Below are 12,276 nucleotides of genomic sequence, written 5' to 3'. Positions count from 1 at the left end.
TAATGCAGCTGTCTTGAATCCATTCTAATCTGTTTCAAATGTAGATGAGCCTGTGATATTTTGGCAAATAATATCCTCTATATAGGTCTCTCTGGTCTTTATTGTGATTTCAGAGATGCCATTGACTGTACCAGAATGTTTTTCATTGTCAGCAACGAATTATTTTTTAGCATTAGTTGCAGGGGAAAGAGCAGTACCTGTTGCCAACAATCTTGGTCAAGGGTGATCCATCTATATTTTTCTAATATAGGTGTCCTTAGCATACAACGAAAAAGAGCTGCTACATGTCAAAGATTAAATAGAAAATCTTCCCATGACACAAGTGCAATGAGTTCTGAGATACAGTTTTGAAAGTACAGGGAAGAAATAGTCCATGGTTTTTTGATAGTGTGCTGCAAAACCGTGAGTAATAGTGGAACGTGTGGACGTGCCCGGTGTGATTGCAGGAGGGATTTTTATGCTAATAGGTGAGACAGATGTGCATTAGTGCAAACTTAACAGTGCAGTTATGGCACACCTGTTTCATCTGAAGTTGGTTTATTATAACACCTTCTTTACAACCCATCCGGTGCATCTAATGTCAGGGCTTGTGTTAATGTAGATACTCCAACAGGACACCTCTTGGTGTGGATAAGTCAGAAGATCTTTGGATTTATTCATGCAAGGAAATTAAGTTCTCATTTGATTTGTGAACCTCATTCCTAATGTGAAATGCCAGTGCAGCAAAGTTTGATTCAGACACAGAGACTGGAATTGAGTTCACAGGAAGCGGGGAATTAGCTGCTGGCAGAAATTTGCACATGGTCAAAACAAGGAACAGAGATCAATGATATGCTGAAGTCCTGTTCTTGATCTCTGGAAGCAGTGCAGCGTATTGCAAGTACACCTAGACCCTTAGATAAAGTTGCACATCCATATTTTCTTTTTTGTCTTCAGGCTGTATACTCATTTTTTTTGTTTTGTCTTACTGTGAATTCGCAGCCCTTAAAGGAAATGTGCCGTCTGTGAGGCTGTTTTCCATTGTTCCAGCATTTGCTTACAGAATGATACTCTCGCAGTGAAAAACTTGCTTTATTCGCTGAAGTCATCCAATGAATTTTGTCCACTTGGATTCTTTTATGCTATATTAAAAAGAAATACAGAGCAAATACAAGTCTTCCAGAGACTGTTGAATGAAGTAAACTCTATAAGCAGCACTCATTTTGTTCATCTGCTGTGCTATGAGTATTAGGGCTGAAGCGGCTGTTCTAATGTGGTTGGAACTAGCCATCGTTTTCTGCTTTTGTCATTCTATGACATACTGGTGTTTGGATTCTTTAATGATAGTAAGTCATGTTAAAATATGTAACACTTGCAACAAATCATTACTTCTAAGGTTAAGCTTTCTTCTGACTCTTACTGGTTAAACCTTAGTAACAGCACCACTGTAAGTTAGAAGAGGGTTTGTATTTTATGCTTGGTACAAGAGGACCTCCAAGCATGCCGCAGAGCACAAGCTCCCTGCGGTTTGTCAGCGCACATCTTGGAGGAGGGTTGCGGCTGTGCGAACCCTATGCAGCATTCTCTACTGGGAAATATCCGTAAGGCCTTGCTTTAGCGCTAGCATTGAGGTCCTTGATCTGGAAGGATTTGCAGTATTTTCTTCACCGGGCTCTGCCTGTGGTTAAGGTTGCCAGTGAGGATGGTAAGCAGCTGATGAGTTACCAGTGTTTTCTGAAGGTGAGGTCTCTTATTTTGCTCTTTAGTTTGCAGAACTGAAGTTACTTGAGCTGGGTGATTTCACTAATTCTCCATCAGGCCCAAAACTCGGACCTCGCAGCCTCTCTGTGAAGTGGATAATACTTGGTAAAATGATAGCTCTGTACTTCAGTTTCAGCCACCTGCAGAATGTAACAACACAACAGCTGCTTATTAGTATATAACACCACCAGTCAGCATCATACAATGTACCTGAAGCTGATGGACTTTAACTCCTTTAGTTACTTCAGTATGTCCAAGCTACGAGATGGCTTTATAGAAAGCTCTGATGAGAAGTGTGTAACTTGTAGTGACCGCTTATGAAGAGTGAAGACTTCTTTCCTTTGAAGTAGCGGTTCCTCTGTGATGTTTTGGATTCATGCACTGTTAACTCATTGCTTTCGGGCCCAGCAATTAGCATGTGTTGCTTGGTGATTTTCATCTCAGCTACTTGGATACCTTGCTTGACGTCTTTCTGGAATGTAGCATTCCAGAAAATATGTTCAGGATTATAAGGCTCTGTGAAATTTTAATATTTCACATGTTATTTACAGACTTTACGATTGTCATATGAGAACACAAATGATAACATGATTGCTTGCCTTACTGTCTTGTCTGAAGAGCTCCTGAAATAGGAAACTAAGCGACATATGAAGATCATAGTCACAGTTTCTTTGTCAAACACATATTGACCATTTTTAAAATGCCATTTGAATGAGAACACATTTAGCTTGTTTGAGTTTTGAAATGGGTGGGAGAAGTGGGTTGTGAGAATAATGAATGCTTATGTGATTATCCTTTTCTACAGGGTTTCTTTTTTCTTGTTTATTTGCTTTAAATGTCTTGGAATACTTCAACCACAGACATCTAGGACCTACACTGATCAGGTCTATACTAGATATTAAATGTCATGTGTAATGGTACGCTTTCCTTTTTGTATAGAGTTAGGCTAACATCAATAAATATGGTCCTTATTGTGCTCTTGGATGTATAGACTTGGGGCTTAGGAATCGGGTCTATCTATTACTTCATCTCAATAAGCAAAATACTGTATTATAAGGTCTTGCTCTTAGTACCAACCTTGAACTTTCTTTAATGTGAGTATATACGTATGTCGGAATTAATTTTCCACATGATGTTTGCAGTGACTTTAGTGAAGTGACACACTGATGTAGAAAAGTCTGAGATCTCTTTGACAACATGAGACATTATCAATAGATAATGTTTGCTATTTTTTTAGTGTGCTACTTTACTATAATTATTATTATTTTAAGCAAACTTTAAGTCATTGAGTAAGTGAGCTTTACTTTCACTAAATAAGACTTCTTTTTATTAAAGTTGCAGATCTTACTCTTGCCATATGCAGCTAATTTTCCTTTGGGGGGAAAAAGCTTGTTACTTTTTTAGTGGAGCAATCTGTTACCTTGTCTGTAGTCTGTGAAGTCAGTGCATTTCTAATTTGCATCAGCTAATAAAAAATGTGTGGGTTTTAAAGTGAAAATCATGCAAAAATTAAAGAAAAAAAAAAAGGTGAACCAGCGACTGATCGTCTATGCAAAAAAACAAGGCTAGAAATGTGATCAAATTAGGTCATGGCAGTGCAGTTTTGTGCAGGGCTGTGAGCATATCTGCAGACCTTGTATGTTTTATCTTGGGAAGCAAAGCTCTTGGAAAATGTGCATAAGAGGGATGAAGAGAGCTTTTTTCATCCTCCTCTTCTGAGCTATCGTTGGGAAAGCAACATTTTATATTGCATAAAGTGACGGAAATTTTAACTTAAGCTAAAAGCTGCACAGTTCATAGAATTGTTCTGGTGCAACTCATTTGCAGAAGAAACAGGTCACAGTTGGTTTTGTGTGATCTGCTATACAATGAAGTATTTAATGTTTTTATTACTTATTATATTATTGCAGTGCTCACACGTGATAAGGGGTCCTGTCATGAGAAGCTTGCAGCCAAAGTGAACAAAAGGTCAGATAGAGGTGTACAAAGGATTGATGAAATAACATGGATGCTCTCAACGGCTCTCAACAGTGCTGTGAGAAATGGTCTGTCATTGGGACTGATCCTGTTAACTGCAGATGACAAGGAAGGAGGATAAGGAGGGCAAGTCTGGAGGAGGAAACTGGGTAGGGATTGTAACTGGCATTCAGTAAACTTCGATATTAAAAAAGAGAGTTTTTATATGTGCAGAAAAGGCTGAAGATTTTTGAGGTGGTGGTAGTATTGGTTGTATTGTGAAGGTATCTGTATCTGATTGTGAAACGCAGCATGTGTTAGCCTGAATCTGTCATGTGAAGGAGAGATGACTATCTGGTGGTGCTAGAAGTCCAGTTGAAGGACATAGAAGTCAATGCTCTATGTTGTCAGGTTTTATCCTTTAGATAGGGAAGCGCAGATGGGATGGAGATGTAAAAATAAAAACAACCAAACAAAACCCACCAAAACAAAACACAAAGCCAACAAAAAACCCCCCAAAATGACCAAAGCCAAACCCACCACCAACAACAACAAATCAGGAAAAAAAACCCCAAAACCCAACCAAACAACTAAAACCCACAAAAATGAGTTGGGAGGAACTAAATGGATCCTGAAGGTTTTTCCTGGTATCTCACTCCCACAGAGTGATGTTGAGCAGTCAGGCAGAAATAGCTACTGTGTAACCTTTGCATCCATTCTTGTTCCATGGCAGGAGTAGATAAATGTAATCCTTAGAGAAAAGCTTAGACCATTTCTTCAGGGTTTACTCCAGAGAGGAAGCACATCTCTTGTTTCTCTCGTCTTCCATAAAATACCCTCTGTAGCCTTTTCCTGATCTGGCAGAAGCAAACTCTCCCCACCTCAGCCTCTGGAGGACTGTTGGATTAATGAAAGAAAACACACTTCAGGGCCTTTTCTGGCATAACTGCATTAAAATGTAGCGTTCTAGCACAGGTACAAAGTAAAAGTAAGCAAACACCTTGCTTTTACTCTTTGCAACTAATAAGGAATATCATTTTTTTTAAGGGGTAGCAGGTTGTTTGACACATATGGGCACACAAGATTATGAATAGTGAAGACAATGAAGAGTGGGACATCCATCAAAGAGTAACAACCTCTCATAAGGTAATTCAGGAACACATTGAACTTATCCTGTTGTACTTGCAAAATCAATTAAGTAGTTGTTGTTATCCTCCATTTTCATGGCACTATACAATCATTATAACCAAGAATGTATAGATGTATTCCCCTGCCCCCTGCTTCGTTTCATCTTTTTACTTGCATGGAGAAAGCCAATATGTAGCAATCCAAATGCATACTGTGTTCTGAATGAGATTGATTAGAGTTGCAAAACATTAAATATTAAATGCAAAATGGCTAACGACTTCCAGTAGTCCTCCTTTCCTTCTCCAAAGATTGATGCTGTAAATGGGGATTTGCAAACAGGAGTTTTAAATGATCTATGGAGCAGAAGTGAAAATATTTTCAGAGCTGGTGTGTACCTAGAACTATCCTGAAACCTTTAATGTTACAGTTAAGTATTATTGTAATATGAATTTCATTGCTTGCCATAGGGGTGAGATAGAAGAGTAGATATTTACAGAAACTGCACAAGTGATAAAAGGAGCCTGACTTTGTCTTCTGCTTTGTATGTTTTAGTATTTATGTACTTTAGTACTGGCTTATTTGAATAAGCTTTGCTAGTCACATGCAACATATGGGGCCAGTGCCAACTTTTTATAATGCTGCATTACAAATATACCCACCAGCTGAGAAGTGTGATATAAAGAGCTTTGCTTTTTCTTAACCAACTGTCTTCATAGATAGTTGCAGGGGGAATGCTGCTGGTCCCTTAAATCGAGAAATCCCTTTTTGCTTCATCTATTTAGACATCCTATCTCTTTCTGCAGATTTTGAGCAACTAGTTTGACCTTAATTTTCAGGATCACATGAGATCTTGCAAGTATTAGTCCTTTACAAGAAGGGACTGTAAAAATGGCAGTAGAAAGTTTCTTAACTTTTGATCAGATATGCTCAGTTTGAGGAAAAAGTTTTCATGTCTTGGTTTTTTACACATTTGGAAAGTAGGGCTAAAGAGACAAACTGATTTTTTTTTTTTTGTAAGGTTCTCCCCCTGAACTCATACTTTTTATCAGTTCAATTCTACAGCTTTTACTTGTAAATCCAAAGAAAGTTCTTGTAGTTGGAATTCCATTAATAGTCCTGTTAGTGGTGTGATCCAGAATGAAGTCAAGCTCACTGTCTTATAGGTGAGCATGTTCTGAAGTGCTAATTGGAATTTAGAAAAGAGCTTACCAAAAGCTCATTAGAGTCCACAGAAATACTTCCATTGTCATCAGATTAACCGAGTTTGATTTTTGGAATATGCTGCAAAAGCTGAACTATTGAGTTAGCAGTTGCCAGTTTGTAAATCGCCTTTTCTTCCAGGGTCGTACTATAAACCAAAACAAAGCCTGTACCCAAGTCATGTATAAACTATTGAGCTAAAAAGTCATTTTTGGTAACCCTATGTTGAAATAGTGATTGTTGCCATACATGGTAAATTGAGGCATTTACAAATGTCAGACAGGCATTTGCTGTGTGTTAATTTCCATATTTGCAATGTAAGTAGGGTCATTGTAGCCACCTGTTAATTATGACTTTATATCTCTCCAAGAAGCAGATAAATAACTTTTTTTGCAATGGGTGCAACTAGGTTATAGAAGAGTAAATAGATAGGTATGCCTTTATCTGGAAAGATGGCAGTGATTGATGTTTTCACTTTTCTCTTGTCTGTGTGTATATCTGGATCACAGGAAAACAAGTACCCAGCGGGATATGGGGAGTTGATTGCGGTGTCTTTTGAATGACCTATGAATCATAAGGATCTGGAAATTCTTATGATATTTACGTAAAAGAAGGTTTAGGTGATGATGTGGGGTTGACATCCTAATAAAACAGGGTTGCTGTAAATTAAGTTTTGCTTAAAATTAATTTTTGTCTTTAGAACTTTTCCTTGCATTTTAATCTTGATTAACTTTACAGGAGTTAAAATACATTTTTCTTTCTCTTTTTTTTATCTTCTAGTTAATATCCATTGCAACAGTTTTTGACTATTTTCTGAGACTCCTATTGTTCATCATTACCCTTCTCATGTCCTTCTTTTATTCTCTTTCTTTTGATATTCCTTTCCATTGTAGGAATATCTGTTAATGGGATATGATACACAATGTATGTGAAAATGTAAACACTTAACAGACTTTTTATACTGTGGAAGAATCCCTAAATACCTGTGGGTTTTGTGTTGTTTTTTTTTTTCTTGTCCCCAGCTGGGTAGCAAGTAGAACTACAGATGAATACTTTTCAAACAGAGCATGGCATAGAGCACTTCTTTCTATCCCAGTGTATGCTTTTTTGGTCTAGCGCTCTCACATGCTGTATCAAGGCAATTATAAATCTAATTGTTCTGGTATATGTTTTCATAGCGTTTGACATAGCTATATTAACTGTACTTACGTGTTTTCAGGTCTTTTATATTATCATCTTTGTGTTTAATTTTTGGAATGTAGAGGTTCTTTGCAGCCTGCATGTACTAATGAAGTCCACAAGCCAAAATACAGACAGTTGACTCATTTTAAAAAAAAGAAGGGGGGGGAGAGAAAGGAAAAAGAAAATTTAATTTTCAGTTTAACCATTAGTCTTACTAATATTCACGTACCGTAGGGCACAAGAAAAGATTATATTGGTAAGATGACAGTGTTTTCACTGAAGCTTAGAGGTGATACGTTTCTAGAAAAAAACCCAAAAGAATAAAAACATAGTTCACTTGCTCTAGCAATGTTGTTTCATGCAACAGCTTACAACATCTATTTAAACAGTATCTTTGGAGTTAGTGGTATGAACAGTGTTGTGATTCCAGAGATGTTGGGTTCCAGAGATATTTCGTTTTGCTTATTGGTCAGGTGCTTTGACTGTGGGCTGTTGTTTGCTGTAATTTCTGAGGAAGATGTTTGCTATTTATAATGTGGAAATGCCCTTTCCTCTTGCAGATCAATGATGTGAACCATATCGTATGATTTTGCTAGCAACAGTGAGATTGGGTTTTATCCTCTGTATAAGACAACTTTGCTCTGCATATAGCGAATAAATCTTAGCTTTTCGTTAGTGCTGATCTTTTTTCCAGATATCTCTTTCCTGTCCCAATCCTAATTTATTCAAGCTTTATATTGATTCAAGGTGACTAGTGTGACCTCATGACGCTTCTGTAAAAGCCAGATTCAGCTAGGATGTTACACCATCACTGTCGGAGAAACCCTGAACTACAGGAAGAGTTGCAGATTCAGGCTGCAGTTGCTGCTGGCGATGTTCACACCGTACGCAAGATGCTGGAGCAAGGATATTCTCCAAATGGTCGAGATGCCAATGGCTGGACCTTGCTTCATTTCTCTGCAGCAAGAGGGAAAGAGAGATGTGTCCGTGTTTTTCTTGAACATGGAGGTGAGTTGCCTAGAGAGAAAAATCTTGATACCCATCTTGGCTTTCTATCCCAATTTCCATTGTAGGGCTTTCCAGCACTCATTAGGTATCAGACTACTTCTGGGTTTCTTTTTTCTTTTCTTTTTTATTATTTTTTTACTCTTTAGAGTAGCACTTCATCTCTATTTACTTCTGATGTATACTCTGTGAATGAGGTAACAGATTAGCTTTATACCTTAATACTGTACTACTTTTTTTCTTTTTTTTTTTTCCTTTTTTTCCCCCCCCTCAGAATTGTCTAGGAATTGTCAAAAGAGAATGAATAAGCATTATGAAAACAGGGCAGAAGGACTCTTTATAAAATTCAATGCACTCACTGTAGACTTTTCTCCTCTCTTAAGGGGTATTATTAGAGGAAGGCAGGTCCTTGAACTGTAATCTTGGGGAAGTTTGTTTCATAATTCTCAAGCAAGTTAACAAGTTGCGTTAAAGGCTAAGTTTCTGTATAGGCTTTAATAGAGTCCACTGAACTTTGTGATAACATTACTCTTTGTGCAAAGACTTCGGTGTCAGCTAGTTCAGTGCTGAGTTTACACCTCTCCTGCATCGGTCCGTAGTGAAGCTTTATTTCAAGAGCTGATTGAGTTTTGTTGGTTTGTGATGTATTTGCTTGAGTGATGAAGATTACCCCTCAAATGGTGCAGTCAGGATTTCTTTTTGCTGTATCTTCTTTCAAGGACACCTAAAGGTTTAGAAATGGGTAGTTTTACAATGGAAAGACAAAATAAAAATTCTAGATGTTCTCCGCATTCTGATTAGTGCCCTTAAAGAACAGCATCCTCTATTCTAGTGCTGTTCTTATCAAATGAATGAACTAATGTTTTCAGCCGAAACCAGGACACCTAAGGAAAGTGAAATTATCTTTTTGATGCTTTAGATATCTGAGGCTGTATGGATCCCTTATGTGTGTCACAGTATTAGTCAGATATATGGATCACCCATATAATTTGATGGCATTAATAGGCTGTGGTATTTGTACAATTAGTGACATAGTTCTTAAGCGCAGTAGTGAAATACACCATTGATTTACCTACTACAGATTCTAACCATACAGCATACAGTTAGAATTTAGCAATTACAAAAAAAAAAATCTAACCATACAATATTAGCAAGCCCTCATGTCCTTATTGAAAGGGGGGGGGGGGGGGGAGGGGAGCTAGTAAACTGCACTAACAAATAACTTACATTACATTTGAGAAGTAGAATTTTATGTGGGTAATCTCAAGCCTTCAGTTTGGTAATTCAAAAATTTGAGGTCTCAAAATGCATTGGTTTTATCTCTGTAAACTTGAAGATGATCTGAAAAAACCCCACCAACAAACCCTTCTGTATTCCTGAGTATTTTTGTTGTATAGGTTTTGATATTAGCTGCTGATGCAGTGTTTTGGTTTTATTTTTGTTATTTCCTATATGATGTACCAGCTGAATCTGGTGCCTCATGAAAACTGCCTGTAATGAAACACCCTTGTTCTGGAAGCAGTATAGTGTTTAATCACCAGGACTAGAAAGTTGAGTAACAAATAGTGTGAGGGTTAGTCATCTATGGCAGCTTTCCTGTAGCTGAGCCTCACTTCAGAAAATTGGTGCTGTTTTGTGCCTTGCCTTGTTTTACCTCCAAACAGAGGCATAAAAGATAATGAGTATTTAAGACATAATAATGTCACAAATGAGCTATTAAGGAGTGAATGAGCTGACGCTTAAAAGCAGAGTTAATCATGCCTGCATCATTAGTGAGAGGTTTGTGTCTACCTTTCCTCATATAGTCTCCACCTTTCTCAAGAAGTGGATTATTTTGATGTTGGCGCTTAATCCCTGTGGACCAAAATGATATTGGGGTGAAGGAAAAAGTAATTTTCTGGTGCGAATCTTATGGTAAACAGGGTATTGAACTGACCATGTATGTTAGTAATAAAGAAGATAGTGAGAGGGAGCAGATGGAGTTCTGGAGGAAAGCGGGAACTGAGAGTGGGAAAGAAGGGGAAACTGGTGATAGTTGTCTAGAGGGATGATGAAGCTGAGCAGAACTGGAAGTATTTTCTTAGCACAGGAATGAGAAAACAACGCTGGGCTGTTGCTGAGGGTAGTGCTGAGCCTCAGATCTGCGATGCTGAGAGACTGCTGATGTAGTCTTGCATGATAGTGGGATGGAGATGGGAGTTTGGCTAATAAAGGCTGAGAAGGAATCTGGTCACTGACCTGGAAATAAAAGGTAGCTTCTTATGGGAGTCATGACCTGGCCACCTCCTGCTTTTCTGTTTTTTCTTCTCTTCCGTCATTGCTCACCAGCAAAGAAAAGAGCCAGAGGACAGCATTGTGCATGCAGATTGGCTGATTTCAGTGGAGGTGGTGGAAGAGGAGGAAGCTTTTTATTATCTGCTGAGCAAGGAGACACAGATAGATGGGGAAAATGCATAAAACCCAGTCCAGACTAAAGGATGAAACCAGCAGAAATACCAACTAGATACAGAGGTAATAGGTCAGATGATAAATACACTTTAGCAAGTGATGAAATGAGGAAAGTTAAGCAGGATCATGAATTAGTTTTCATGAAAAATAGTGAATTTGAGTTTCTTAGTGTATTTGCCTCACTTTAATAAAGGGCAGATTTTTGAAGCCAGCTCTTTCCGTAGAAACAATCTAGACTCACAAAGCTGGACAGGAAAGCAACACAAAAATAAGGAGTGTAGTTCTCAGTAATCCTGGATTTTTGCACGACAAACCCTTTTTCCCCCTTTAGTGTACTTCTTTTTTTAAAATTTATTTTCAAAATTACATATTGAGACAGACAATCCAACCCTGGACAAGAACTATTTTATTAATCCCCAACTGCCACTGTTAACGTTACAACGAACTAAAGTCTCGAAAGTGTGTAGTTGTTAGCTGCCCCTTGGTGATATCTTCTCAATAATAATTGAGCAGGACAGTTTCTGTTTACTCGTATTGAAGTAAAGAAATGATTCACTAAAGCTCCTAGAAATTGAAGGGTAACAGAAAGAAGTAGCCAAACAGATATATTTTTTATTTTTAGTCTTGACTGCAAGGTATCTATATTTTAGTACGGTCATGCAGAATCTGGGAGAAACTATAGAGAATGCCAAATGTTCATACCCCTCAGCTAGCTCATACAGTGTTTCTGTGTCTGAACAGTAATGCTTTCCTGGAGGTCTTTTGTATCAATGTTGTCCTAGAAAACTTAAAAGAGAAGCTCTATGTAGCCCTGTTTCTAAACTGTGTGGTCAGAATGAAACCCTAGTTGGGGGAATTAAGCTTGAAATAACAGAAGTCCTTTTTGAAGCCAGAAGCATTGCTTTCCTGGCTTCCCAAACTAGGTTGTGATGCTGATCTAATGAAGGTATCAAGAAAGAAGGGAAACTGTCCCACTGAGCTGTAAATTGAAACTCTAAAATATTTGACTCTTAGGAATCTATATAGCCTTTAGATTACAGTATTAGAAAATAATTTCATTAACAGTAGAGTTTAAATGACTAGCTTAGGTGCCCAACTTTTAACATGAAATAGACTAAAACAAATATTCAGTGTTGCAAATTTTCAATCTCAAGTGAGCTTGATTGCAGTAATTTGGTACCCTTGATAAGTAGTTCAAGGTTTATACTGTTGTATTATGCCTTATATTTAAGAACATTAGAAGTGACCAAATGCAGCTGCTCATGTTTCGAAGTTCTGCACTCCCCAAATCAATGGGAAGCCTGAAAAGAAATATTCGTTTGACAATCAGGATGGAGGCAAAATAAAGAAATGCTGGCAAGTGCTGGCTTCATCCCTTCCTAGTTAAATATGCTTGTACCAGGTACTTTTCTGTTTTTGAAGGTAAACTGAGAATCATTCCCAATTCATTTCTAACTTTTGTGTTGCAGGGGAGAGTTACTTTACAGCATGATACCAATACTGAAGCCTTTTAAAAAAACAAACAAAAACCCCTCACGGTAGTCCGTGTTCTTAAGACAACATCAGCTTTGTAGTGCTACTTTTCCTAACAGGTAGTGAACGGATGGAAATTGTACG

The 12,276-nt window shown here is 37.8% G+C and overlaps 1 protein-coding gene across 4 annotated transcripts in view; it reads left to right on the top strand.

Annotated features, from left to right (window-relative positions):
• The window catches only part of ASB7 (ankyrin repeat and SOCS box containing 7), a 30,650-nt gene that overhangs the window by 1,896 nt on the left and 16,478 nt on the right, over positions 1-12,276 (top strand). For 2 of the 4 annotated variants that reach the window (XM_037395153.1, XM_037395157.1), the window contains exons 3-4: positions 4,744-4,842; positions 7,954-8,214. In XM_037395153.1, the coding sequence (XP_037251050.1) occupies positions 8,004-8,214 (211 nt within the window). In that variant the 5' untranslated portion in view covers positions 4,744-4,842; positions 7,954-8,003. Of the gene's footprint in view, positions 1-3,650; positions 3,867-4,743; positions 4,843-7,953; positions 8,215-12,276 lie in introns of all 4 variants that reach the window. The other 2 variants (XM_037395154.1, XM_037395156.1) reach the window with 2 other exon arrangements.

Source organism: Falco rusticolus, chromosome 7 (genome assembly GCF_015220075.1).
Source record: "Falco rusticolus isolate bFalRus1 chromosome 7, bFalRus1.pri, whole genome shotgun sequence".
Classification (NCBI taxonomy): domain Eukaryota; kingdom Metazoa; phylum Chordata; class Aves; order Falconiformes; family Falconidae; genus Falco; species Falco rusticolus.
Note: the sequence above shows the minus strand (reverse complement) of the source record. Positions and strands in the feature narration are given on the sequence as shown.